The sequence below is a fragment of the Lissotriton vulgaris genome, chromosome 6, assembly GCF_964263255.1.
Source record: "Lissotriton vulgaris chromosome 6, aLisVul1.2, whole genome shotgun sequence".
In the NCBI taxonomy this organism is placed as follows: domain Eukaryota; kingdom Metazoa; phylum Chordata; class Amphibia; order Caudata; family Salamandridae; genus Lissotriton; species Lissotriton vulgaris.
Window position 1 is genome coordinate 762,668,666 of NC_141694.1, and position 27,695 is coordinate 762,696,360.

A 27,695-nucleotide genomic window follows, 5' to 3' on the forward strand; every position below is an offset into this window, starting at 1 on the left:
ATATAACATTGCTAAAAAATCCCCCCTATATTTTGGTTTTATGGACTTAAGTTCTGCATTTGATTTTGTTAACCGTTCTCGCTTATGGTCCACCCTTCTTAATTATGGCTTGGATGATTACTTGGTCCACTTTTTAGCTTTTTTACATAGTGACCTAAGAGCACGTGTGCGCCTTAACCAATCTGGCGAAGTTTCTGACGACATCAGCATTGGTAGGGGGGTCATACAGGGGTGCGTGCTGGCTCCCCTCCTCTTTATTCTTTATATTAACAATTTGAGCTGCTCGCTGAGTACTTTATCAAAAGATGTACCCCATGTGAACGGAGTCCCTATACCCACCCTCCTTTACGCTGACGATGCCGTCCTAATGGGCCGCACACCAAAGGCACTTCGCACTTTAATCTCAGGCTTTGTCCATTTTATGGCACACCTAGGCTTGACCACTAATTTCAAAAAATCTCTTATCATGAGCTGTGGCCCCAAAAAATATAAAATTGTTGAGATTAAATCAGGGTCAAATGTTTTGAAAAGCACTTGCACTTTTTCCTATCTGGGGTTGCTATTTTCAAATACTGGTTCGTGGCAACCACACGTTTCTTACGCTAGGAATAAGTTGGGTAAAGCTATAAATTGTGTCACTTCTTTACGACAACCCAACCACGCTGATGTGATTACACCACTAGTAAAGATTTACCAAACCCAATGCATCCCAACTGGTACTTATGGCGCCGAGGTTTGGGGTTATACAAACTGTATCCATATCCAGACCGAAGAAAATAGGTTTTGTCGGAAGGTGCTGGGTGGGGTCATTTGTTCCCCTCACTATATATGTCACAGTGAATTGAACATCTCATATATAGAAGATTTTGTAAGATCCAGACCAGCACTCTTCTGGCTAAAGATATGGATTAACCCGGCTGCCATTTTGACCCGTGATATAATCTTGGACTGCTTAAAATGTGATAGGACACACTGTATACCATGGCTAAAAGCTGTAAAAGAATGCCTTGATAGCGTAGGGCATGGTAATTTGTTTACTTCACCCAATTTAATAAATCGCTCACATAAGACTATTATTCATAGGGCACTATATCATCTGTATAGAGAAGAGCGGGAAAGGAAGAACCTGTCAAAGTGTACTATTATAAAATACATGGGCTATTCTGAACCTCAAATTAAACATCCAGGTCCCCCACACAGGTATTTACGCTTACACCTTGGCAGATGGAATAGGAGCTTACTGTTTCGCTTTCGAGATTGGAGTATAGTAAACTTACTAAACTTCCCTCTGGGTTACAACAAACACCTAGAAACTCTGTATTGTCCTTGTAACCTTAATATGAAAACAGAGCCTTATGCACTTTTTGTTTTTCTGCGATTTCTATAAAATTCTTTCCGCTCATTACTTAATGCCCTATTGTAGAAAACATAAGCTGACTAACTTTAGAAAAGCACTGAGGTCTTTTTTATTACTGGGATCAGATGAAGTAATATTCAGAGTGAGCTGCTTTCTCAAAGCTGCCGTTCGATCACGAACCACTTTATATATTGATGTATAACATCCCCACATTGTACCTTCTATGCACTTTATAACTCTTTTTTGCACATTTTGCATTTTTGCACATTTCTGATGTGGACCCATTAATGCTGCTGCTATTCTTCATCCATTTTTACTCTGTTTGTTAGAAAATATTTTTAATTGTATATAATGCTGTTTTTAGCAAGGAGGGACATTCTGTGTGTTACTGTGAAATTGATTGATTGTTTGGCTTATGTCTTTTTGCCAGCTGTCACATTATTGTACTGTATTGTTTTGAAATTGCACTTGCATGTACTTTTATGGATGTTTTTATCCCGAATAAAGATCTTTTGACTTGACTTGACTTGAATAACTGATATTTCTTAGTATAATAGAATATATTTTTTGTGTCTTTTAGAAAAATTCAGTTGTTATATCTAAAGCAAAATAGGTCCCCAGATCCACTAGATGAGAGAATGTGAACAAGTTTCTCACACTTACATTAATATAGGTAATTGAAGGTTGTGGAGCAGAAATAGATATACATATATAATTTTTACTTACACTATCACTACTGTTTAATTATAATCAACCATGTTTAGTCCTAAGGTACAAAAGGTGCTACTTTCGCAGTCTCAGAGATTCGATCCTGGCTGGCCAGTCAATCAATCAATCAATCATGACATTTGTATAGCGCGCTACTCACCCGGAAGGGTCTCAAGGCGCTTGGGGTAGGGGTTCGCTACTGCTCGAATAGCCAGGTCTTCAGTTGCTTCCTGAAGGAGAGGTGGTCCTGGGTCAGTCGAAGGTGGATGGGGAGGGAGTTCCATGTCTTGGCCGCCAGGTAGGAGAAGGATCTGCCTCCGGCGGTTGCTCTTCGGATGCGTGGAACGGCGGCGAGGGCGTGGTTGGTCGATCGTAGCTGGCGGGTGGGAATGTAGAAGGTCAGGCGGTCGTTGAGGTACTTGGGGCCCAAGTCGTGGAGAGACTTGTGTGTGTGGGTGAGGAGCCTGAACGTGATCCTCTTGCTGACGGGGAGCCAGTGCAGGTCCCTCAGGTGGCCGGAGATGTGGATGCGTCGGGGGATGTCCAGGATGAGTCGGGCGGAGGCGTTCTGGATGCGTAGGAGTCTTTTCTGTAGCTTGGCTGTGGTTCCGGTGTAGAGGGTGTTTCCGTAGTCCAGTCGGCTGGTGACGAGGGCCTGGGTGACTGTCTTCCTGGTTTCGGTCGGGATCCATCGGAAGATCTTGCGGAGCATGCGGAGGGTGTGAAAGCATGAAGAGGAGACGGCATTGACTTGTCTGGTCATCGAGAGGGAGGAGTCCAGGATGAAGCCCAGGTTGCGCGCGTGGTCTGTAGGCTTGGGGGCGGTGCCCAGGGCTGGGGGCCACCAGGAATCGTCCCAGCGGAGGGTGATGGTCCCAGGATGAGGACTTCCGTCTTGTCTGAGTTCAGTTTCAGGCGGCTGTTCTTCATCCACTCGGCGACGTCTTTCATCCCTTCGTGGAGGCTGGGTCTGGCGGTGTCTCGGTCTCTGGTGAGGGAGAGGATCAGCTGGGTGTCGTTGGCGAAGGAGATGATATTGAGGTTGTGTTGGCGTGCGATGGTGGCGAGAGGTCTCATGTAGATGTTGAAGAGGGTGGGGCTGAGTGATGATCCTTGCGGGACGCCGCAGATGATTTCCGTGGCCTTGGATCGAAACGGGGGGAGGCGGACTCTCTGTGTTCTCCTGGCGAGGAACGAGATGATCCACTTCAGTGCGTTCCCTTGGATGCCGGTGTTGCTGAGGCGTGGGACTAGGGTGCGGTGGCAGACCGTGTCGAACGCTGCAGAGAGGTCCAGGAGGATGAGTGCAGCTGTTTCCCCGTTGTCGAGCAGGGCTCGGATGTCGTCAGTGGCAGCGATGAGGGCGGTCTCGGTGCTGTGGTTGGCTCTGAAACCGGATTGCGAGGGGTCGAGGGATCCATTCGTCTCGAGGAAGGCGGCAAGTTGTCTGTTGGCGATCTTCTCTATGACTTTGGCAGGAAAAGGGAGGAGCGAGATGGGGCGGAAGTTTTTGAGGTTGGTGGGGTCCGCTGTTGGTTTCTTCAGTAGGGCGCTGAGCTCGGCGTGCTTCCAGCTCTCTGGGAAGGTGGCGGTGTCGAAGGAGGTGTTGATGACGTCTCGGAGATGGGGTGCGATGTTGGAGTCGGCCTTGTTGAAGACGTGGTGAGGGCAGGGGTCCGTCGGGGATTCAGAGTGGATGGTGTTCATCGTGCGGGCTGTGTCTTCGGTGGTCACCGTGGTCCAGGTGCGGAGGGTGGCGGTGGGGTGCGTTGGTTCGATGGTTGGGAGCATGGATGGTGCGCCGAAGCTGTTGTGGATGTCGGCAATCTTGCGGTGGAAGAATGAAGCGAGGGAGTCGCAGAGGTCTTGTGAAGGGGTGATGTCGATGTTGCCGGTGCTGGGGTTGGAGAACTCCTTGACGATGCTGAAGAGCTCCTTGCTGTCGTGGGCGTTGTTGTCCAGTCGGTCCTTAAGTGATTTCTTCTTGGTGGTGCGGATGAGCTGGTGGTGCTTGCGGGTCGCGTGTTTGAGGGCGGTCATGTTGTCAGTGGTCCGGTCGAGGAGCCAGGCTTTCTCGAGGGTGCGGCAGGTCTTCTTGGAGTCCTTGAGTTCGTCGGTGAACCAGGGGGCCTTTTTGCTTCTAGGTCTGCTGGGAGGGTTCTTCAGTGGTGCGAGGTCGTCGGCGCAGGTGGCCAGTAAAAGAGTAGCTTTGTCTCTTTCTTTTCTCTTTTTCTCATCCAAATCCCCTTCCCTCTTGGGATACCTGCCAGTGGTCTTGTTTCCTCCAGCAGCACTGAAAGGTATTTCTAGGAGGACTAGGAAATAGCCATTGCCCCTGAGACGGTCCTGGATTTCAGGTGAGTTGCTGGACTCACATGTAACAGCTATCATACTAACAGTTTAGAGTTAGAAATCAGTCTGTTTAAATTCATGCGGAACTTACGCCTAAGGATTTTTTTTTTATGTTGTTAGTGATCAAGCCAGAAGCAAGGTTTGCATCTTAAAAGAATTAAGACTCAAAAGTACATTCGTGGCCCGAGTCAGCCACAACATTTTGGATTCCATTGAGATCTTGATAAAACAAGAAATTCAACATTTGAATTTCCATCAGAAATCTAAACATCGTAATCTTACCAGCAAGGAATTTGAAATTATTGAAAACATAATCCTGATTTAATGTGCCAGAAAGCTGATAAAGGGGGAGCACCAGTTATTATGGGCACTTTGTTCCATAAGAGAAGCATGGATGAACATGTCTCCGACATTCAGAGATACTCTAAATTGGATCACAAACCAACTAGAATTCTTGCCAATACATTAAAGAACTTCTTAGATAGTGCCATTAACAAAGTCTCAACAACTGAAGAAGTCAGATGTTTTCTCACACAAGAAAATCCTGGGAGCCTCAATATATATATGCTACCTAAAGTATACAAAAACTTAAACAACCCTCCTTTTAGGCCGATAGTGTCAACAAAAGTTAGACTTCATGAACCCTTGGGAAGGTTCTTGGACATATACTTGCAACCCCATGCCCAAAAGATGACCACTTACATCAAAGATACAATGGATTTTCTACTGAAAATCAATCAGACTAATATTGACACAGATGAACAAATTCTACTATGTACTATTGGTGTAAAATAACTTTATACTTCAATTTCCCACGATTTGGGCTTTGAAGCTATTGAATATTTTTTAATCCATTCAGAGTTGGAGAATGACTTTAAAGTATTAGTAATGGAACTCTTACAATTCACACTGTATCAGAGCTATTTCAGTTGGTGTGATCAATTTTACTTTAAATTAACAGGAACATCTATGGGCAATTGCGCAGCTCCAGCATATGCAAATTAGTTCATGCACAAATTTGAAATGGACCATATTCTTAATAAAGATACCTAGAAAACGAATGCCATACTATTTGTGAGATACATTGATGATATCTTCACCTTATGGAAAGGGTCAAAAGAGGAATTAATAGTAGCTTTTAATGGCCTTAACACCATCAATAGGAGGATACAATTCACTTATGACTTCAATAGTACCAGCATTGCATTCTTAGATGTCCTTATCTCATAGGAGAATAACAAACTAGAAACAAACATATATAGAAAAGAAACAGATTGCAATAACTTGCTTCATTATAACAGCTTTCACCAAAATAAATTGAAGAACCATCTACCTTACTCACAACTATTGGCTCCAGTCCGGGTTTTGCGAGTTTTACAAGCATCCACAGTGTCCAGAGGAGAGGAGAGGAGAGTACACGCTCGAGAAAACAGCGGCGGCGGCGGTGACAGAGAGAACTATTGAGAGCTGCAGGGGGAGAGATTCCGTGAGCCGCCTGGCGTATGCCATCTGCCATCAGCTACCAGTCGTGAACCGTGCCGGCCCAGGGACCCGGGAGCCACAAGCCGCTAGTGAGCCTCGCACTGTGAATCCGGGGGACCGCAAACTGACTCACTTGCAGCTGCTTGGAGCCGGGAGCTGCAAGTGAGTCAAGTCGAGCCTCGTGATACGCCGCGAGGGAAGCTATGAGTCGAGTCGAGAGCGGATCTCGGCATCTCACGGCAAGTGGAACTCAAGGGCTGCAGCGGCAAGATGCTCGGGAGTTGGGGGCAATAGCTGCGAGTGCTGTAATCGACTGCAGGAGCCGCAACTAGCTCTTAATGAACAGTTTCACGGAGACTCTGTGACTCAGTGATACAATTGGGTCAGCAGGGTAGGAGCAGGGAGAGGGTGGTGAGAGAAGGAGTAGGGGTAACCAGCCCTGTCCCGCTCCCCTGCTTCCCTGCTTGTATACAAAAACTGTGCTAGTCTGCCTACCTGCTGGACTATTGCCCCCAGTCCCTCCTGGTCATAGGAAAAATCCTCCTGGTCAATCAGCTTGTGGGAAAAGCAGGCAGAGCAAGGGTAGCGAGCCCACGCTGAGGTGAACTGTGGGGGTCCAAAAGCTCCTAGAGAGGGGTGGCCTCAAGGCCTAAAGGCCACATAAACCCATACAAAGCCCACAAGGCCATCACAGGACAGGACAGGTCAACCGCCGCACAGGAGGAATCACTTAAATCTCCACAATAACCTTTCCTCCAGGGAAGAGGTACAAGCGAAACAGTATAAGGGCAAATGACTACAGAAGCAAGGATCGATATGAGATCAGGGATAATTAGAAAACAACGACAAGTAAAAAATAAAAATAAACTAAACTAAAAAAATCCTTTAAAGAAGGCCCGCTTACAAGTCATAAGGGAATTGTCTCAAAATCAAGAGAGAGATTGGTCTCAGCACCCACTCCTGACTGCAAAGCGGTGAGTCCAAGTAGGAAATACAGGATTCAAAAATTCTTCTTCTTAAAAGACCCAATGGCAGCAATCCATGCTTCTACAGTAGAGGCCACCAAACTCCCAAACCCAATTTTCCCAGATAGAATAGCCGCTTGGTCCGCACACGTCTTATTTATTTATTTATTTATTTTAAAATTTTATAAAGCGCAGCATATACCCGTGGGTGTCTTGGCGCTATGACTTAGCTGGAAATCTCAGATGGAGCATATGTCTACCTTAAAAAGTATTATGCTGATCAGTTTATTGGTCAAATAACCAGGTTTTTACCAATTTTCTGAATTGAAGTAGCGAGGGTGCCAATTTTATTTCCCCTGGAAGCGTATTCCACAGTCTTGCTGCAGAGTTGGTGAAGCATCTATCGCCCCATGTCACCGTCCTAGTGCGTGGTACTACCAGTGGGTGTCTCTGTTCAGATCGTAAGGATCTTTTCGGTAAATAGTAAAAAAGTTTCTGTTTGAGAAATGCTGGTCCAAGACCCATGAGAGCTTTATAGGTGAGACACAAGGTCTTGAATCTAATGCGATTTCTCACTGTTAACCAGTGGTAGTTCCTTATCGCTTGCTTGGTGGACTGAAACTTGGGAATGCCAGCTAGAAGCCTTGCGGCAGCATTTTGTATAAGCTGCAGTTTGGCCACCACCCGTGCCTGAGCATTTACAAATAATCCATTGCAGTAATCAAGTGATGAGAGTACTAAGGAACTCACCACTGTTTTCCTTGTACTCTCAGGAAGATAGGGCAGGATTTTCCTAATGATCTTTAGCTTATAGAAGGCAGACGACGCAACCTGATTAGCATGGCTGGAGAAGTTAAGATTGTCGTCGAATATAATTCCCAAATTCCTGACCTTTTGCACAGGTTCTGGGGGGGCTCCAAGTGGGGTCGGCCACCAGAAAGTGGACCACTGTGGCGATAGTTTTCCAAAAATCATTACCTCAGTTTTATCAGAGTTTAGACGCAAGCAGTTCTCAGACATCCATTCCTTGATGGCCAGCATGCCTTCTTGAAACCTGGCGGCTACCTCCTCACCATCATTCTTAATTGCGATCACCAGTTGGGTGTCGTCGGCGTATGAGGTAAGGCTCATCCGGTAGTTCTTGATTACCCTTGCTAAGTCTGACACATAGATGTTAAAAAGTGTCGGACTTAGGGATGAGCCTTGCGGAACACCACATGGGAGGGCAAGCTCGGTGGATTGAAATGCGCCCAGTGTCACTGCTTGCGTTCTGTTGGACAGAAATGAGGCCCAACAAACTTCAACGAAGGAAAGCAAACTTTACAGAAATCAATGACGGAGCAGCCAGCGAGTAAACTGGTAACAGTGACTGCACAGGTGAACCAGATTAAATCCATAACAACTACAAGGGAAATAACTAGAAGTGAACCAAACAAGGGAACCATAGAGGAACACATGGAGGCAAAACTAAAGTTAAGTAAACATACCAGAAGTACGAACCCCAGAGGGAACTTTGACGAAAGGGAATACAGGGCGGATTCCAAGGAGGAAAAATCTAAAATAAGTGACTCACAAAAGCATGCAGTCACAGGGGAGGACCCCTGGCTAAACTCATTTTCTATATCCAATTACCCCAACCTGTTAGAAATCATGGAAACAACAACACAGAAAAAAGAAACCCAAAGGAACGCCACACCACCAGATACTCGCTCAGAAGTACAACAGAGTAGGTTGGGAATGGCGGCATCAACTCCACGAAGCCAGCCTGCCAGTAATGATCAACAACGGATTGTATTAGACGATAGTAGAACTCCAGTAACTAACGCAAACCAACTGAATTTGTCAGCACCAATAACAATACCATCTGTCAGTATGATAGATCAGGCGTTAGGGGGCGCAGGGAACTGCAGTGAACAACAGCCAAGTACACTGTGGAGCCAGGCTTTGCTAGGCACACTAGACCAAGCAATAAGGGTACTGAATTTTCAATCCGATAAAATGGACGTACAAATAGATCTTATAAATCAAATTGACAGCCATATCTCTAGTATAAACTCCAAGATGGATTTAATTGCGTCCCTTTTACAAAGGGGAAACTTGAAACAACAAAGAAATAAAGATAAACAGCAGCCCGATTGCGGCTGTGGGAGAATAATAGAGAAACTGGCAAGTCTCCCCGACATTTGAAAGGATATTCTAGGGGCGGTAAAATCAAGAAGTAATAATAAATTGAATACAGAAACTTTACACATGACAGATATGAAGGTATCTTCAACACGTAATAGAGCAAAAACAAGGTTAAGTAGTGAGGACAAAGAAGATCATGTGCAAGTGGAATTCAATGAGCAAGTAGAAAATACAGAAACCCAAATGGAAGTCACACAGAATTCCTTTGAGATTTCCCCCCGTAAAACCAACAAAAAAGCAAAGAAAACGCGCAAGGAAGGCAAGGCTTAAACACAGAAAGCAACAAAGCCTAGATTCAGAGTAGATCTTTCCAATATTCGCAACTAAAACATCTCAAATGGGAAAAATCAATTCACTGAACGCATCAACGTGCGGGCCAGCATCAACTAACATAGCCCAAGTAAACCCCCCACATGATCTTAGGCCAAAGGAGGAAAGCTCATGCACTGCTGTTTTTTCTAATTCCAGCTTGCAAAAAAGCAAGTCAAAGCAATGCCTCGTCACAGAAGTAGGAAGCCTGCAAATAAAAGAAATAGACCAAAAAAACGCTTCTTGTAGTAATAAACGTCATAACACAGACATAGGAGACAAAGTCCCACATAGGATTGAGGAAAGCATAATGAGGAAGGATCAAGAAAGTAGGGATGACTTAACACGTAAGAGAGGGATGGAGGAAATAAAAAACAGCCCTCCCCTCAAGCATGATCTGATAAAGATTACAACAATAGGAAAGGAACGAAGATGTATGCTCCCCCTCACGGAACCGGAAGCCAAACGAACAGGGACAAGAACAACAGAAAATCTGGGGAAAACGGATTTGAAAAACAGGCTCATGGAGAACACTTGGGACTAGAAGCCAGCAAAGAACATAACTCATTAACAATTAACAACTTTGCACCACTTAAAGAAGAAATCGCACCATTCCCCGACCGTTTACAAAACCACTCAGACGCGTTTGAATTAAAATTGACATTTGTGCCGGAATATTCAACCAAGGAAAGGCAAGACATTCTGAATCGAGGGAATTTGTTAAAGTTCTTGAAAGCAATCCCGGCATTAAATGCAATTACCTCACAAGACCTAATAGCTGTTGAATTTCAACAAAAAAGACCAAAGTCAGATATTGAAGAGTGGGTGACAACATGGTCCTCAAAGGAATTAGTAGACAAGATATTTGCAACAAGATCAGGATTTGGAGCCTGGAGAATCACGTTGATGCTACATAAACCCCCAAGATACCCCTATCCCCTCTTAGGCAGTCCAAAACATTTAAAACAGGAAGTCTCATTAGGGAAAAATCAGAACATATGCATACGAGGAGCTCGATCGAACACACCAGTTATGACATTGACTGGAAACGGGCCCAAAACATTGTCAAGAGCACCGTACGAGGGAAGTAGTAAATTGGACAGGCTGGATTGGTCATGGTTGACAATGGCGCTAAGTAAAAAACATACCTAACAAAGAGGCAAAACTAATAGTAAGAGAAGAGAAGCAGGCTTATAACACGGAGGGAATGAAGCATGACAGATCCACGATCTGTTCTTGGAACGTCCATGGGTTTAAAGATATGGACCAGGACCATGAAACCCTAGCTTTTTTTCAAAAGTTAGATATAATGATGCTTCAGGAAACTTGGAATACGACTCCATCCTCAATTCCAGGTTTTAAAGAACATCATATTCTCGCAGAGAGATTTTCAAATTTTGGGCACCTGCGAGGAGGCCTGTCGACTTACGCCTCACAAAAGTACAATTGGCTAACCGAAGAGTTGGATGTTGGGGTAAATTGGGTACAAGTGATTAAAATCACCGGAAAGTCTCCCCCAAATAACTTAAAGTGGCAACTTTTACTGATTAATGTTTACGTACATCGAGAGAGAAAGACCCAGAAAGAAAGATACTCTACTTTAATTGCTCTGATTAAAACAATGCAAAGATCTTACGAGCATTGCCCAATCTTCATCTCTGGAGATTTTAACACCAATCTCACGATTAAAGATCAAATAAAAGGAAAGAGGTTAGGGAACTGGGGAGGCCGAATATTAACGAATAAGTTAAAAGATCTGGGATTGACAATTTTGAACGGAAATGCAAAGGGAGACACATCAGCGGCAATAACACATTTGAGTGGTAATGTTCGCTCAATAATAGATTTTACAATCATCAGTAACAGGTTACTCCCTTGCATCAAATCATTTTGTATTGTCCAGCGCATAGAAAGCGATCACTTCCCTCAAATTACGACAATGACTAATTCTATCATACAGGCCGAAAAAATCAACTCCCTTAAACAACCCTCCGAAAAGTTTAACTTGCGAAAACTAAAATGGCGAGGGGGAAATCTGAAAAGTATACAGGAGATAGTAAGTGAGCACATAAGCAAACTGGGGACCCAAACAGAGGACGAACGAGTAAAATAATGGGAACGTCTGGTCCAGGCAATCACCAGTGAATTTCCAGCGCTGCCGGGCAGCCAAAGAAGAATAATTACGAGGAGGGAACCCTGGTTTAGTAATGATCTAAGAGATCAAAAGAGAAGGATCTCAAGTGAGGTACGAACACGGGCAACAAGACTGGGTAAAAAAACAAATAAAAATAAAAACAAGAAGTCGTTGAGGAACGCAAAAATGGTGTATAAGGAATCAATCTGGATTAATCTGTTGAGAGTATGTAAATTGCCAAACAGCAGGGACTTTTGGACTATTATAGATAACCTGAACAAAGGAGCAAGACTTCAACAAAAACCTGGAATTGGAGCGGAAGCGTGGGTAGAACATGTGCGGGACATGTACAGTAGTACGAAACTAGGGTCCATTGAAGGGCCATCTTCGGAACTGGAAGAAAGGAAAAAAAACCCAAGCAGGATAAATTGGATTTGCAAAACCCTCAGCAAGAGAAAGATGGCATTGATCAAAATACCCTGACCACCTCCAAACATCTACGAGGTATAATAATAAAGCTTAAGACAGAAGGAGTGGCAGGACCGAATGGCCTACCCAAATCGCTTTTCAAGAATGACCCAGATTTTTGGTCGGATAACTTAACTCCGCTCTTCAACTATATTTTTACACAGAGGGACCTCCCCGATTCGTGGAAAGGGACTATAATCCATCCTATATTTAAACAGGGAGATCGTCGTAATCCAGGGAACTACAGGCTGATATCTCTAATCGATGTTGAGGCCAAGCTCTATACCTCTTGCCTCCTTGTTCAGTTGCAAGAGTGGACGGATGACAACAACATAATTCCCAATTTCCAAACAGGGATGGGTACAATAACAAACTTGGCAATCTTAACTGAAAAGGCACAAAAAAAGAGAACACAACTGTATGCATGTTTTATTGATATAAAATCTGCCTTCGATCAAGTGAACAGAAGGCGACTCTGGGAAAAGCTAATGGCATGGGGACCACCGAATCAATTATTAAATGCAATAATTGCCCTACACAGGGACACCTGGGCAAGAGTAAAACTGGGTGAAGGATGCAGTACGACCTTGAGCATTGACACGCAGCAAGGATTAAAACAAGGATGCAGGATGTTGTTAGCACCAAGCCTATTTGTTGTTGTTGTTGTTGTTGTTGTTGTAATACTTTATTCGATATTGTCATGTCATAAAAGTACATACATTCTAAAAAAAAAGTATATTTGATAAAAATGTACAATTCATGTAATAAAACACAATAAAATATTATTTACAATGATAAGAACAATTTGATGACAATTCTAAAGTACAACAGTATTAAAATAAATATGAATTGGTGACAGTATATATAAAATCTATACTTTGTTAGCATTTAACATCCTAGTGGGGATAAGCCAGGCGCATGAAAGATATTTTGCCACTCCACATACAATAAGAAGGGATGTTGTATCAGTTGTAAGGATATGTAGGGCAACCCGGAAATCTCTGACCCCCAACTCTATACAAACTGGTTTCAACCATCTCAGCCTAGCCCTCTTATAAGCCATACAGCCAAACAAAAAATGGGGTAAGGATTCTGATTTACATGGGCAACAAGGGCAAGTGCTGTTTGAGACCCTTGATCCTTTCCATCTTTCTGTGAATTTATTGAGGGGTAATGTCCCATACCTCATTTTTAGGAAGACCGATCTATCTCTTGATATTCTAATGAAGTCAAAAAACGGTTCCAACTTTCTGCTTGGCTTCTGTTTTAAGAACTGCGTGGTTAGTGATCCCCATTTCAAGTTCTTCTGTTCCATCGCATCTACCCACTCCCAATAACTTTTCTTGATTACTTGCTTTTGGGGGGGGGGGGGACTGAGAGGTCCAGAATTCAGCCAAGCCCAGTTTCATAACCATTTGTCTCAGTTTATTTACCCACTGTATTTTATTCGCACTGTTCAAGGCAATCAGTTCATCCATCACCAAGGCATAGTTTGCTAGCTTTGGGGTCCTCCTCAGGCGCACCCAAAAAAGCAAAGGGCGAAGGTTAACTATATCTAGGATGGAGCGTTTGCCCATGTCATGGAAAAGGGGTTTCAGCTGAGTTGAAGTAGGATGGGAAACTAAGTCCCTTATAAATTGGTTCTCTGCTCTTACCAATTCGGGGACATTTTCACATCCCCAGAGTTCAGCACCATAGGTCGCAGAGGGCAACGCCCTCCCCTCATAAACAGCAAGAGCCAGGGCCATAGGTCTGTTGACTGACATTCGCTGGCTCCTTAGAATGGCACCTGAGACTCTCTTGAGGTTTAGCAGCATCTTGGCCACATGGGAATCCCACTTCATTCTGCTGTTGCTTCTGATTCCCAGGTAATCAAAATCCTCAACCACCTCAAGAGATGTCCCATTAAGAATGATGTTAATTTTCTTTGCTTTTTTGGAGGGGGGCAACACCATCAGCTTGGTTTTAGTTGTGTTAATGGTCAACCCACGTTCGTGGCAGAACAGGCTAAGTCTATCCAGTAATTTTTGTAGTCTAGATGGGGTTTTGGCCAACAGGAGGGTGTCATCCGTGAAGAGGAGAGTTGGTGTTTTCTCCCCTGCCAGGACTGGAGCGTCGGCCCTGCACTCCCTCAGATGGTCTGCCACCCCATTGATAAAGAGGGAGAACAATGTCGGGGCCATCACGCAGCCCTGACGTACCCCCCTGTTCAAAGACACCCTCCCCGTTAGCTGACCCTGTCTCCCCCATCTAATCCTAGCATAGCTATCCTCATGGAGTTTAACTATAATCTCCAGGAGGTAACGAGGGAACCCCATATCCTGCAACACCCTCCAAAGTTTGTCACAAGGTACCAAGTCAAATGCACTTTTGGTCTATAAAGGCCAAATAGAGATTCCCCTTCATAATAGTTACTGTTTCCAATATATTGCACAACCTACAAACCTGGTCCATTGTACCCACATTTTTACGAAAGCCCGCCTGGAAGTGGGAAAGTATATTCCCCTCCTCTAACCATCTGCCCATTCTATTTACAATGACCCTGCCAACTACTTTCTGCATAGCATCGATTAAACTAATCGGCCTGTAGTTGGCAGGGTCCTCCCTATCACCTTTCTTATGTATGGTGACCACTTCCGCACCCTTCCAAGAGTCGGGTACAGAATGACCACTGAGGATTAAATTCATGAGGGGGGTAATAAAATCAGACCATAACTTGGGATCATGTATATATAAATCACCCGGTAGCCCATCCGGGCCTGCCACTTTTGCGGGGGTTATATTCCTACTAGCATCAAGAACTTCCCGGGTTGTAAAGGGTTCTACGGATACAGACCCCTCATTACTATGGTTATTTTGTGCCCTACCAGATGGGCCTGCCTCATCTTCACCACAATACAAATTTGTGAAGTGTGAATGCCATTGCTGTTCAGTTATGTGGTTGGCGAGGGGTTCCATACCTCTTCTGTCTAATTTGTTTATCAGGTTCCAAAACAGAGTTGGGTTTTTTAAGCTGGCTACGACCTTAAGTTCCTGCCAATATTCCTCCTCCCAATACCTCTTGGCCCTTTTGATACACAAATTGTATTCCCTTCTAGCCAACCGTATGGCTGTGGTATCCTTTTTTCTAATAGCATTTGTTATGGCCCTTCTCCTTTCCCTACATTGTACCGTGTACCATGGAGTGCTGGCTTTTACTGGATTCCTCCTTTTGGATCCCCCTGTATTTTTTATTGTGAAAAAGGAGCCAATTTTCTTCATTAGGGTATTGTAGGAGTCTGTGAGGCTAAAATTTTGATTGGTGTGGTGGACACCGATTTTAGATACAAGTTCCCTGGTTTCTAATTCCACCATATCTTTGATACAGAGTAGGCTGTCTTCTTGACACAACACCCTGTTCCATTTAAGCCTGCGATTGCAGTTGGATGGGACTAATTATTTTGTTATCATTAATGGATCATCTAAGGATTCCCTCTCCACCCCACATTTTATTTCCATACAAAGCGGGTTGTGATTGCTATCCTGCGACTGTATGATTTCCATATCAATTAGTCTGTTCCAAGAGCCAATCTCAAGAAGAATATAATCAATTCGGGATGGGCAACAAGTTTATTGTAGGTATTCGCACCATTAGGGTCCGAGTTTGTCCTACCGTTCAGGGCACGTAAGTTATATTCCATTGTTAGGGCATTTATTTGGATCGCTCTTGGAGTCCACTTTTTGATTGGAGCTAGGGTCAAAGACGGTATAGACTTTTTACAATCGTCTTCATTCATGTCCACAATATCATCAGCACTTAGGGGTTCGTAGGTACAGTTAAAGTCTCCCCCTATGATGACACTGGACAGTAAAGGAATATCTGCCAATGCTCCCTCAAGTAAGGCTATGGTGGATGAGGTTTGACCTCCCGGGGACCCTTGGGTATACACATTAAACAGCTCAAAAGAGCTTATCGAATGGTTGCCCTTAACAGAGATATACAGTACATCCTGCGATGGCAAAGAGTGAACAGTAACCACTGGGTTAAGCGCTACTTTAATCCAAACATGTAAACCCCCCGAAGGTCGACCTCTCCCTGTAATGACGGCCGGAATAAAGTGGGTAGAATATCCACATTTATATTGGGGGGGATATGCTCCATGTTTCTTGAAACATGCAGATATCAAACATATCTATGAATTTACTCCATTCGGGGTTTAACATATTTTTCTGGAGGCCCGCTATATTCCAAGAAATCAGTTTAATTGTTTCTGTGTTTGGATTAGTGTTGCTGGTGATTATATCTGAAGCTATTCCTCCTACAGCTGTAGTTAGGGACCCATCAACGATGGGCACTACATTAGAACTTCCATCCCCAGGTGGAGTAGCCTAATCATTAATCGCCCTGCCCTCCTTGTCTACAATGTTTGCAGAGCAGTTGATCTGATGCTCAGGATTTTGTGTATCATATTTTTGAGTTGCACTATTCAAACGATCACCCATTGGTGGTCAATCTATATGGTTAAGGCTTGATTGATCATCGGGCCTATAATTAAACCATAGTGGTGTCGATCTAATTTGAATATTGCAATTCCTGGGGGGCAAGTCCTATACTCCAAGGTCTCAGCAATTGTTTGATTACCAAACATGATCTCAATACAATCTGTTGCCGAGCTGGGCAAGGAAAGTCTTTTAACATTGATCATGTCCTCCCTAATAACTGACCTGCACCCTCTAACATGACAAAGCCAATAAATGGCCTTCTTGCGTAAGGAATCACTTTTCTCATAATTACTGGTAGCTTCCCGCTTAGTAACCCCAGTCATGTAAACAGTGCCACAGGGGAATTTTGCCGCTGTGCTCCCAGTGGATAGTCTATCCCTATCTCCATAATGAGTGTCATGGCCCTGCAGGTCCCTGCGTTGTAATGTTAGGTCCCTCTGTTTTGCTACTATGGGGAGTGAGCTTGAGGTGTTGTGCCTAGCTGTTGTTTTAGCAAGAGGTGATTGGGCTGGATGCATAATGCGTAAATCTCCTGCGGTTTTGCCAACTGACAATGGGGCAGATTGTGGTGTACGTTTAGATGATGCTGCCTCTGCAGTCTGGATTATTGGGGTCAATCGTGGAATGGGAGCTTTAACAGGGTTAGGTACTGGCACTGAGTGTGGGGAGATTACTTTATGTGGAGCATTCCATTTTATAAGGTCCGTCATCATTTCCTTTATTTGGGCTATGTCCCTTTCCAGGCTTTTTATTTTTCCCATTAGCCTATGATGAAAGTTCAAGCATCTAGAACATCCATCTGGACTATTCCTATCCTTCATATCCTTCCCCAACCTTTGTGTTAAAACCTCACCTATTTCCCTTGACTCCCCTTCCAACACCGCAAATCGATTGGTACAAGTAATACCCACTTCCTTTTCTATGTGGCACGGGGACCTATCTGTGTTCTCATTTGGCATTTCAGTGATAGCATTAACATTTACCCCTTTATGTGCCTCTATAACATTTACCTCAATGGGGTTAGGGGAGTTAGAGTATGTATTATCCAGTAAACACTTAGGTTTTAAGTTTTTAGTGAAGACAGCTGGGATGACTTTACTCTTTCAATGCAATAGACTTTCCACCAAAGGGTCAGAAATATCCACATTACTTGAGGCAGTAGCAGTCAATAAGATATTCTCACAATCTTCAACCATAGTTTCGATTCTTGACATGACACAGTTAGTAGCGGCATTTGATAATTTCTTAGACTTCTTCCTTTTTTTAATTGTAGTGACAGGGGCTCCCACCCCCTCCATAGCCTTTCTTTTCCCCATGCTGATATGGCGATATTTTAAGAAGGAAGGGGCTGGTAGAGCACACTCAAAGATGGTCCTTTAATGAATTATACAACCAAGAAGTGATCACAGTACCTTATTAAGTTCTGATGTACAACAAAGTCACTCATTAGAGAGGGGGCCCAGCCCTGCCTCGGTCTGCCTAGGACGGCCGCAGATGGCCCCGCCCTTGTCCCGGGCTTCTCCCGGCACAGCCCGCGCGCGTCCCGCGGGACGGAGGTTACCACTTGTTAATGTACTCCTGGTGGTGAAGGGAGGGGCTGCCTCAACACTCCGAGTCCCGCTGGTACCTGGGGCGAGTAGTCCTTGCCTGCAATCAGCCCCCTGCAGCCTTTCATGAATGATGAAGGTAGTCCCGCGAAGCAGGACTCGCGGAAAGCTTTTGAAGACCTGGTATTGGAGGGAAGGGCTGCCTCGACACTCCGAGCCCCACTGGTACCTGGGGCGAGTAGTCCTTGCCTGCAATCAGCCTCCTGCAGCCTTTCGTGAATGATGAAGCGTGTCCTGCGAAGCGGGACTTGCTGAAAGCTTTTGAAAACCTGGTAGTGGAGGGAAGGGCTGCCTCGACACTCCGAGCCCCGCTGGTACCTGGGGCGAGTAGTCCTTGCCTGCAATCAGCCCCCTGCAGCCTTTCGTGAATGATGAAGCGTGTCCCGCGAAGCGCGACTCGTGGAAAGCTTTTGAAGACCTGGTAGTAGAGGGAGGGGCTGCCTCGACACTCTAAGCCCTGTTGGTACCTGGGGCGAGTAGTCCTTGTCTGCAATCAGCCCCCTGCAGCCTTTCGTGAATGATGAAGCGTGTCCCAAGCCTATTTAATTTGTTCCTCTCAGATCTTCGTAAAAACATGGAAACAGCCGATTGCCATCCGCCGAATATGGCCAACAAGCAGATTTCTGTTTTACAGTACGCGGATGATATCGTACTGTTAAGCCAAACCCCCATCGGTCTACAAAGAGCAATAAATAATCTAGCAACCTATTTGGACCAGGAAAACTTGGAACTTAACAAAGGAAAAACAAAGGTCATCCGTCTAGTGGTTCCGCACAAAATCAAGTTCAAATGGACAGTAAAAGGGAAGAAGGTTGAAGATCAAGGGTCATATAAATACCTTGGTATTACAATAGGGCAGGGTACAACACACAAGGAGCACAAATTGGTCACAAAAGCTAAAGCCCAATCGTTAATCTTTGCTTATCGACAACTAAAAACAACATTGGATTGCCCTAACTATAACCATCTTTTAAAAGTAATGTCAGCGCAAATTATGCCCACTCTATCATATGGCTTAGTCACTTGGTGTGGCAAGGAGGCGGAGTTACTAAATGATCTCCAGATAAAGATTTACAAAGCAGTTTTTAACCTGCCAAAGTCTGCTTCAAATCGAACCTGATTTTAGAGGGATTTTCTTAGAAAAAACACTGTTCAACTATGAAAGAGGGAAGAACGTAAAAGAAATGCTTATATGAAAATCCATTCTAATGTTGAACAGGACATACAAAGGGATTGTCCCTTGTTTCAACTGCAACAATTGCAACTGTATCAATAGAGGCTCATGGATTCATCATCCCAGGAAAGGAAATACAATAGACCTAAAAGTTAAATACCTAAATACTTAATAGCACCATTGAAAAATAGATAAAGATTGAACTTTGATCAACAACTCATGATTTACAGTAATGAACTTGATGCAATCCCTTTTTTATAGGGACACAAGGCAGTGCAACAGGGGACGTACCACTGTTGTTTTGTGATGCCATTCTGGTGGAAAGAGATGCCCTTCATAAAATAAGATTAAAATAAATTCAAGGTAATGGAAAAGGTAAGTGAGACTTTCGCTTTGATTTGACCAGCTATTGGTTGGAAAATAATTGTTAGGTTTTTCCGGTGGGTGTAGAACATTATGGTTGTTTGGTTTATATGTCTCCTGACAATCCCATATCATCACCTAAACTCTCCAGAAGCTGTATTTGGATCCACGTTATTCACAGTTTTAAGATCCTGCCCATCTAGTGCAAAATCCCCAATTTAAAAGCTTCACAGGCATGAAGAAATTACAGTGTGTAGAGTGATTTTACCTTTTCTGCCTTTAACACACAACTTTTTTCTGAAAGAAATAAGTCCTTGTGAGGACTCTATTCTTTCAAGACATTTTCATTTTAATTTCTACTGAACTAAGCACAAAGGAGAATCTATAAAGGTTCACATCCATTGGTGGTTTACTCAAGCAAACAGTTATCTCCTTTTCATTTCCTCCAGCAAAAACAAAAGTGCCAAAGGTGAAACTTGATAAGAATGTTTGCCATCAAAGATGCGTTCTTAAATAGATAAAGTTATACCTAGCACCTGGAGTATTTATTTAATTTATGGTTTTATAGAAAATGCAATTGCTCATGGGTGTCTAATGCTTAAAACAAACCAATACCATAACTGAAAATCATTCTAGAACAAATAGAGTTCGTAGAAAAACATAAATATCCAGGTTTTGAGTTGTTTCTGTAAATGTAAGTAGGTTAGGTTCAGAACATAATGTAAACGAAAACTTTTTCCAAGCTTTATGTGTTAGAGAGAGCAATCCTGACATGCTATACAGTATTCGGGCACTTTTAACAGACACACCAAAGATGAACATTATAGACTAGATAGGCTGTTTGGGTAGCCCATTTGCTAAATAATTGAAGGGCCAAGATTGTTTAATCCTTGTGTCAAATACACTGGCTCTTAGAATGACCCTCATTTTCTTGTCTGATTTTGCTGCCTGTAGGATTGTGTGCACTGTGCCCTGCAAAACAGGGGTGCGGTGTGTGTGCTTCAGCCTACTATATGTACAGGGCCCCCTACCTGCACCCTTGTCCTCCTTTGGCCTCCGCGATGTGGCCAGAGGCACATGTGGTGCCCCCCAAACATCAATGCACCGTATGCCAGGTACCACATGGTGCCTGGCATACGATGCATGGATGTTTAGAAACATCAATATTTCAATTGTGGCTTGTGCTGCGGACATTTTTCGGGCCACAGCACAAGCCACAGTTGAAAAAGGGAAGTTTCCGACCACCTACATGGCGTTCGCATCCAAATCTGGAAGGGGGAACGGCCTACTACTTGTCAGCCGGTCTCAATCCTGCCAATGATCATCTGACTACCATCGGAAGGACACCCTGAGTCAAAAATAATCATTTTTTTCTCACTCATTTTCAATATTTCTTTATTTCAACGGCTAGTTGCTCTGTGAAAACCTTGATGAATTCTGAATTTTCCATCACAAACTGGAAGTAGGTTCAAAGCACAAAAAATATGAAATATGGGCTATCTCATTGAACAATGCCAAAGCTGTGATAATTTTGACGTGTAATTTGGAGAAATATCTTTATTCCTCCTTGTTTCTTCCTCTTTCCATGTGTGCTACATCCTGGAGAGCACATAGAAATAAGAATGTACCCCTAAGGCTTGTTTTGTGCAGGACGTTACCCCTTCCTGCACAAAAACAATTTGGCTGTAACATAAGGACCCTTGCACCATGAATCAAGGGTGCCTGCTTTGTTTCTAGGTAGCCACAGGTGCGAAAGCATAGGGAGAGAGCTGGAGAGCGCCATATATTAGTAGATACAGGGCTTTCAGCTATCTTCTACTCATGCAAAGCAGCAGCCTGCCTTTCTTGAACGCTAAGCAAATCTAGCCCCCACGCCCGATTTAGATACAAATGGAAGTTGAATAAGAACTGTACTGTACCTGGCCAGAAGGGTAGTCAAAGTTACTCCTTGTGCAGTTTCCAGAGACACATAATAAGCTCTGCAAGCCGTGTGCTATAGCTGTCACTGCCAAATAGGCACCATACGCGGTGCTAGGTTCAATGTTTTTCACTAAGAAGTCATCATTTGTGAATAATACATTGTCTAGAGTGCAGGCCAATGGTGATTTGAGTTTTATTGCATCCGAAGCATTGCAGGCCTGTGGAGACGTCTGCGTCTGCATACAATGCTTGTAACTGCGGTACTCTTCGCTGCAGCCAAATCGCGCCTCCTTGTACTCCTCAATAAATGTATTAAATACATCAGGACGGGGGTTCATATTTTCAACATATTGATCAAAACCGTCAATCATGCCTTTTTTGAAGGAAAACCCAAGTACATTCCCTACTTTGGTGACACCAGGCAGAGAAGTGACTTCTCTGGAACCAGACCAGGCATCACTCGCAATCCAGGTTCTTTTTATTCCATGCTTCATAAATTCACTGAAGAGTGGAAGAACAACTGCGCTTTTTGCAATCACAACCACAACTTTTACAGAAGAACTTTGCAGCCTGTCCATGATGGCATGTATATTATCAGCCATTTGAGGGTGCCCCAAATCTGAGTGTATCATCTCTTTGAATGCAATGCAGATTGATTCGGCTTCTATATCATCTGAGGCGCTTTGCAGCGCAGACCGTCCATAGTCGTCGTCGCTAGCGATTATTCCCACCCAGTTCCACTGGAACACTCTTATGAGCTTGGCCAATGCTTTTGTTTGGTAGACATCACTTGGAACTGTGCGCAGAAATGATGGGAACCTCCTTTTGTCACTGAGTGTAGCTGCAGTTGATGCATGGCTGATCTGCGTGAACAAAAAAAGAGCTCATGTGAACAAACATACACCCAGCAGCAAACTACCACCCTAATAACAAGGTTTTCAAAACCAAAGCTTTCAACCTTTAGAGAATGTTCTGTTGCCCAAATGTATACACAGTACATCGAATCTGCAAGAAGGGGAGTCTACTTAAAGGTAACTGAAAACACACATCTTGTAAGGAAGAAACTGCGCTGTTCAACTGTGGCTCTGTGTGTCTGCCAAATGTTTGCATCTTCATGCTTCTTTGGGGGGATGTTTGCTCTCACCTGTGCCCACTAAAGGCCCTGGGACCCAGAGAGAATTTTTTTCAGACATCCACTGCTGAGTTTGATTCTCTCGTGATACTAGCCAGAAGACGAATTCACAACTCTATGGTGGCTCTGCTTTTTACAGAGCAATGAAGTTACTTTACCTGCAATGCAATAGGTCTCGCATTTACACGAGTTTAAGCTATTGGCACTGTAAATGACAATGCCTTTTATTTATGTTTTAGAAACCAAAACATAAATAAAAGGCATTGTCATTTACAATGCCAATATCTCAAACTCGCGTAAATGCAAGACCTATTGCATTGTAACTGCTTGTTTTCCTGTGTCCTCGGGTACAGATCCAGCGCTCCACTCCCAGCAACTGTGTGTATAATGACTGACGCAAATTTCCCAGAAACACTCCTGGATTTTTTATCAATTCCATTTTTACATAGGCAAACATATACACTTGGAACCAAAACCAGCCCTGGCAAAGTGCTTGACCTGGCACGGGTGGGGATGGGGGGGGGGGAGTTGGGGGTGCGGCCGAACTGTTTGCCAGGGCCGGTTTCGGACGATTTTTTTTACAGGGGTTGATATTGCAGCTATGCTGCCAAAACGGCCCTGTAACAAAAACGCTCCCCAGGGGCCCAAAACCAGCCCCCACCCTGGCGGCACACCAGGGAAATGCCCGGTGTGCGTTACGGCCAGTCCGGCTTGAACATTCATGTTTATATTTCTCACGTGAAAATCCCGGTAAAATACCATCACTCCGCATTTTTTACTCCTCATACTTTCACTCCTCATACCATTAGTCCGCAGGTACCTTTACTCCGCATTTTTTCATTCCGCATGCCTTCATATATTATATGCTTTTATCTCGCATGCTTTTATGACGAAAATCATTTTAAAAGCATGATTGGTAAAAGTATATGTTTTAAGGTAAGTTGTAAGGTAAGTATATGGGTTTAAGTTATGGGGTGCAGGGGTATTTAAGGGTTAAGGGGTACAGGGGTATTTTTAGGGTTCAGGGGTAGGTTTGCGTTTTGGGGTACAGGGGTATTTTTAGGGTTCAGGGGTAGGTTTGCGTTTTGGGGTACAGGGGTATTTTTAGGGTTCAGGGGTAGGTTTCCGTTTTGGGGTACAGGGGTAGGTTTGCGTTTTGGGGTACAGGGGTATTTTTAGGGTTCAGGGGTTGTTTTGGGTTTTGGGGTACAGGGGTATTTTTAGTGTTCAGGGGTTGTTTTGGGTTTTGGGGTACAGGGGTATTTTTAGGGTTCAGGGGTTGTTTTGGGTTTTGGGGTACAGGTGTATTTTTAGGGTTCAGGGGTTGTTTTGGGTTCTGGAGTACAGGGGTATTTTTAGGGTTCAGAGGTTGTTTTGGGTTTTGGGGTACAGGGGTATTTTAGGGTAAAGGGGTTGTTTTGGGTTTTGGGGTACAGGGGTATTTTTAGGGTTCAGGGGTAGGTTTGCGTTTTGGGGTACAGGGGTATTTTTAGGGTTCAGGGGTAGGTTTCCGTTTTGGGGTACAGGGGTATTTTTAGGGTTCAGGGGTAGGTTTGCGTTTTGGGGTACAGGGGTATTTTTAGGGTTCAGGGGTTGTTTTGGGTTTTGGGGTACAGGGGTATTTTTAGGGTTCAGGGGTTGTTTTGGGTTTTGGGGTACAGGTGTATTTTTAGGGTTCAGGGGTTGTTTTGGGTTCTGGAGTACAGGGGTATTTTTAGGGTTCAGAGGTTGTTTTGGGTTTTGGGGTACAGGGGTATTTTAGGGTAAAGGGGTTGTTTTGGGTTTTGGGGTACAGGGGTATTTTTAGGGTTCAGGGGTTGTTTTGGGTTTTGGGGTACAGGGGTATTTTTAGAGTTCAGGGGTTGTTTTGGGTTTTGGGGTACAGGGGTATTTTTAGTGTTCAGAGGTTGTTTTGGGTTTTGGGGTACAGGGGTAGTTTTAGGGTTCAGGGGTTGTTTTGGGTTTTGGGGTACAGGGGTAGTTTTAGGGTTCAGGGGTTGTTTTGGGTTTTGGGGTACAGGGGTATTTTTAGGGTTCAGGGGTAGGTTTGGGTTTTGGGGTACAGGGGTAATTTTAGAGTTCAGGGGTTGTTTTGGGTTTTGGGGTACAGGGGTATTTTTAGGGTTCAGGGGTTGATTTGGGTTTTGGGGTACAGGGGTATTTTTAGGGTTCAGGGGTAGGTTTGGGTTTTGGGGTACAGGGGTATTTTTAGGGTTCAGGGATTGTTTTGGGGTACAGGGGTATTTTTGGGGTTAAGGGGTTGTTTAGGGTTTTGGGGTACAGGGGTACTTTTAGGGTTCAGGGGTTTTGTGTTTTGGGGTACAGGGGTATTTTTAGGGTTCAGGGGTATGTTTGGATTTTGGGGTACAGGGGTATTTTTAGGGTCAGGATGGGTTAGTGTTTAAGGGTGCTGGGGTATTTTAAGGGACTAGGGTGGAATTAGTTTTTAGGGTTATATATATATATATATATATATATATATATATTCACTGAAAAAACCATAGGTTTCACACCAGTTATAGTTAGGAATTAGCATTTAAAAAACCTATTAAATTCACTGAAAAAACCATAGGTTTCACACCAGTTATAGTTAGCTGGAAATTTTACTGATATAAAACCATTGAAATTCCCACGTTATAGTTAGTCGGACTCACTATAACTTGCGCGTGCAATGCACTGCTGATGACGTCACATATTACATCACTCATGACATGGTCAGTGACATCACTCATGACATCACTGATGACACCATCCAGTGAATATGTGTCTTTCTGAAAAATAAATATTAGTGAGTTATGTTTAAATATTTAAATACATATATTAGTGTTTCACTTTGTGTATAAGTGGCTACATGTGTTGATAAGTAGCTACATGCGTATGTATATGGGTTATTTGATATTTTTATTAGTATTAGTATGAGTGTCTATATGGTTAGGTGGAGGTATTACTTAGCACATAGATGCATGAGTGACTGACTCTTTGTTTGTATGTGTTTTGAAGACAGCATATGTACAGGACTGTATGGGTGGATGAGTGTCTATATGTGTTTGTTAGTGAGTGAATGACTGTCTCACTAGTGTCTTTATCAGTAACTACATATGTTTTAATCTAGTATATATGAATATTGATGTATATAACTGAGTATATGTGAGAGTAAGAGATTGTAAGATTTCCTGTTTAAATAAGTATGTGTTTCTATAAGTGATTGTTTAAGAGAATAAATATGTGTAATTTTCAATAGAAGTAAGGTGGAAGTGTGTGTATAACTCTATTTTCAAATAAATGGTTGTTCAATAGTTTATTTGCACGTGTGAATATGTGTGTGAGTAACTTTTGGATGAATGTCGGTGTGTAACAGAATGTATAGGTGTATCTCTTCATATGATGAGTGAGTATATGTATGAGTGACTATATAGAACTGTTGGTGAATGAGTGGATGAGTATATAGATAGTGGAAGTACAGAATTGCTTGTTGTAACTGATATAGGTATGTCCATTTTTTAAAAATTTCAGTTTCTATTTTTGAATATGTGTCTCAAGGGTTACTTTACACTGAGAGGAGGTCTGTCACTATGTCACAAGGATGGTGTCATCAGTGATGTCATGAGTGATGTCACTGACCATGTCATGAGTGATGTAATATGTGACGTCATCAGCAGTGCATTGCACGCGCAAGTTATAGTGAGTCCGACTAACTATAACGTGGGAATTTCAATGGTTTTATATCAGTAAAATTTCCAGCTAACTATAACTGGTGTGAAACCTATGGTTTTTTCAGTGAATTTAATAGGTTTTTTAAATGCTAATTCCTAACTATAACTGGTGTGAAACCTATGGTTTTTTCAGTGAATTTCAAAGGTTTTTTAAATGCTAATTCCTAACTATAACTGGTGTGAAACCTATGGTTTTTTCAGTGTATTTCATAGGTTTTTTAAATGCTAATTCCTTTGTATATCGAGTTTCTAACCTTTTTTTTTTTTACAATTTGCTGTTTTTTTTAAGTATTCATTTTTTTTATAATTTTTTTTTTTTGCGCTCTGGGTGCGCGCACGGGGAAGCTTTCAGCTAAGCTCTCCTGTAAGCTTCTCCGTGCGCTCATCTGAAAGCGCACCCAGAGCGCAACTGTCGTTCGTGAAAAAAAAATATGAATGAAAAGTTAATAATAATGCAAAACATTTCGTACCATACAAATAAAATTTGTTTTTTTTAATATGGAAAATGATTATGCATTTCTATTAAAGATTGATGACGTCACTTCGGCGCGCAACGTACGTGCCCTCGGAAGCGCATACGTGCGCGGCGCCTAAACGCACGCAAAAGCGCCTACGGTCGCGCCACGTGTGCGCCCCGGAAGCGCCTACGATCGCGCTGCGTAAACGCACCCGGAAGTGCACCCGAGCGCGCATCGTAAGCGCGTCAGGTCATGTGACCCTAAAATAACACTTTTCATTGGTTGCTAACAGTTTTTTGTTACAATGAATGAAATCCCCACCCATTTCCTTCACTTCTTCTTTCACTTTTGTGACTGAAAGACCTGCCTTTTTTGCTGCTCCATATTCCTGGATTCATCATGGCTGCCAGATCATCCAGCAGTGAAGATGACTTCATTGATGAAGAGCCACCTACCCCAAAGAAGAAGGGACATTTCATCTGGAAATTCTTTAAATTTCCAGCAGACCAGAAAAAGGTGAATGCACCAAAAGTAGAGTGCAGGATCTGCAAAAAGGTCCTGTCACGGGGTAACCCCCAAAAAAAGTACTCTTTTGGGAACTTTACGATGATCAGACATGTGGAGACCAGGCACCCCCAGAATTTTGCCCGGGAAAGTGTCAGGGCTCTGGCACAGGAGGTTCCTAGAGATGGGGCCTCTACATCTACAGGAGGAGCAACTTCTTCCGGAAGAGATCAATCTCAGGGGCAGGTGGCAAACATCCAACCTGCATTCAACCATGGGGTCGTCAGATGCAGATACTGCAATCAACTCCTCACCTATGGGGAGCAAAGTGTCCTGCTCATGGTTCGGGCATTAGAGAACCATCACTGCCCTTCCCACCC

The 27,695-nt window shown here is 43.5% G+C and overlaps 1 protein-coding gene across 1 annotated transcript in view; it reads right to left on the reverse strand.

Annotated features, from left to right (window-relative positions):
• Window positions 1–27,695, reverse strand: part of LOC147707952 (G protein-coupled receptor family C group 6 member A-like) — a 114,361-nt gene that overhangs the window by 43,857 nt on the left and 42,809 nt on the right. Inside the window, exon 3 of the mRNA XM_086925264.1 lies at window positions 21,508–22,371. Within this exon, the coding sequence (XP_086781390.1) occupies window positions 21,508–22,371 (864 nt within the window). The remainder of the gene's footprint in view (window positions 1–21,507; window positions 22,372–27,695) is intronic.